General features: G+C 48.0%; 1 protein-coding gene across 1 annotated transcript; it reads right to left on the bottom strand.

Moving 5' to 3' along the window:
• Positions 1 to 8: 8 nt before the first annotated feature.
• LOC105290581 (zinc finger and BTB domain-containing protein 8B-like) lies at positions 9 to 927 on the bottom strand (the record flags this gene model as incomplete). Its single annotated transcript, XM_011357854.2, has 1 exon — positions 9 to 927. A coding segment is annotated over exon 1 (879 nt), but the record flags the coding sequence as incomplete, so codon positions are not given.
• Positions 928 to 1,765: the final 838 nt, after the last annotated feature.

Genomic DNA, 1,765 nt, shown 5'->3' with positions numbered 1-1,765 from the left:
TCATCTCTGCTCTGGGCAGCACTGTTGCGCAGGAGGGACTCCAGGAATTGCTTCATGTGGTAGTTACTGTAAGCCAAGTCAATGGCCTGGCCACTGGGCAAACCCTCCTCCATGTGGGCCAGGCTCAGTGGGGCAGCATACTGCTGCAGCTGCTCACCAACCTCTACCTCTACTTCATCAGCATCATACTCCACCTTGGGCTCTATCTGTTTGGGCAGAGTAGAGAGATCACTGTCAGCTGAGCCACTGCCCTGGCTATCTTTCACCACCAGTTCCAGGGGGTGGCAGCCTCTGCAGTCACCGCAAGGGGACTCTCTTGGACAGTCCACACTCTCTTCTCCCTTGACTGGAGAGGAGACCAAGCTCTTGGTATCACAGGAAGTCCCTTCCCTGCCTGAACTGGGGCTTCCACTGTCAACCTGATGAGCCGCTGCAGCAGCTGCAGCTGCTGCTGCCGCCGCTGCCGCCGCTGCCACCGCTGCAGCCACAGCGGCCTCTTTCTCCATCTTTCGGCAGATATCAAGGGATGACCTGATGTATGTCTTACAGAAGTTCACCACGTCGTTCATCTGCAGGTAGCTGGCGGCCGACATGACTTCAATCACGTTCTCCCCACACAAATCCAACTTCCCAGAATAGAGGAAATCTAAAATGGTGGAGAAGGCATCAGGAGTGACAATGTCCAGGGAGGCAGTGCTGTGCCGCCCGCTGTCCTGAATATAATGAATGAGCAGCGCTCGGAAGTAGCCGCTGTTGGCAAACAAAATATTCCTGTGGGCCTTGAAGATCCGCCCTTCCACAATGATGCTGCAGTCACAGAAAAAGTCCCTCTTTCGCTGTTCATTCAACTCCCCCAAGAGCTTGGCATAATAGGATTGCACCTCCATTTCTCCACCAGCTGCTGCTGCTCTGGAGTAGCCTGTATCTCTGCCAAGATTTTTTTTTAAGTTAATTCACAAATCCCAACCTTATAAATCAGATGTAATTTTTTTTTAATTCTTCCCAAAACACTGGTCCAATAGTGTCTCTATGATATGGGCTGTTTTGGATCTAACAAAAATCAAAGGTTGTCCAAGTGGGTTAATTTATGAAAACAACAAAAATAACGACCTAACTGTAGGTGGGCACAATACATAGTGTTTTACATGGTGTCTTTCAGTGAATTTTTATAAAAACCTTATGATAAAATACCAATATTGTCCCCATTTTTCTGATAAGGAAATTGAGACTCAGAGAGGATAGGAGATGACTGAGCTATAACAAAGCCAGGACTCAAAACCATGTCTGTTAACCGCCCTTCCAGAGCTCATGCTCTTATAAACTACATTCTGTTTTCTTCAAGGCTCAAAATATAAATAATACCCAAATCCAAGAATTACAGTTCAGTCTACACTGTCCTGATACAGAGCTTAGAGACTGGCATGTACAGTCTCAGCTCTCACCTATTATCAGCAATTTGTGGAAACTGGTGGATTCCTGGGTTAGCCAGCAGGCGGTCACCATTCGTATTGTGTTAGTACCCTTTTGGCTTTGGTGGAAACACCCTTCCCCCATTCTTGGCCAATGTGCTTTGCATCTAGCTGGTGCCATCTCCAATCACTTTCTGACCACAGTGATTGGCTCAGAAATGGCCATGTGGCTTGGTCAGAGCCAATGAAAAGCAATAAAATGTTTACTGGGGATTCCAAAAAAGAGGACTCTCTGCTCTGTGGGCAGGTGGGATGTGAGGGATGCTGATGCCACACCACCAGGAGAACCAGCCTAA

Source organism: Pteropus vampyrus, unplaced genomic scaffold (genome assembly GCF_000151845.1).
Source record: "Pteropus vampyrus isolate Shadow unplaced genomic scaffold, Pvam_2.0 Scaffold36, whole genome shotgun sequence".
NCBI lineage: Eukaryota > Metazoa > Chordata > Mammalia > Chiroptera > Pteropodidae > Pteropus > Pteropus vampyrus.
Note: the sequence above shows the minus strand (reverse complement) of the source record. Positions and strands in the feature narration are given on the sequence as shown.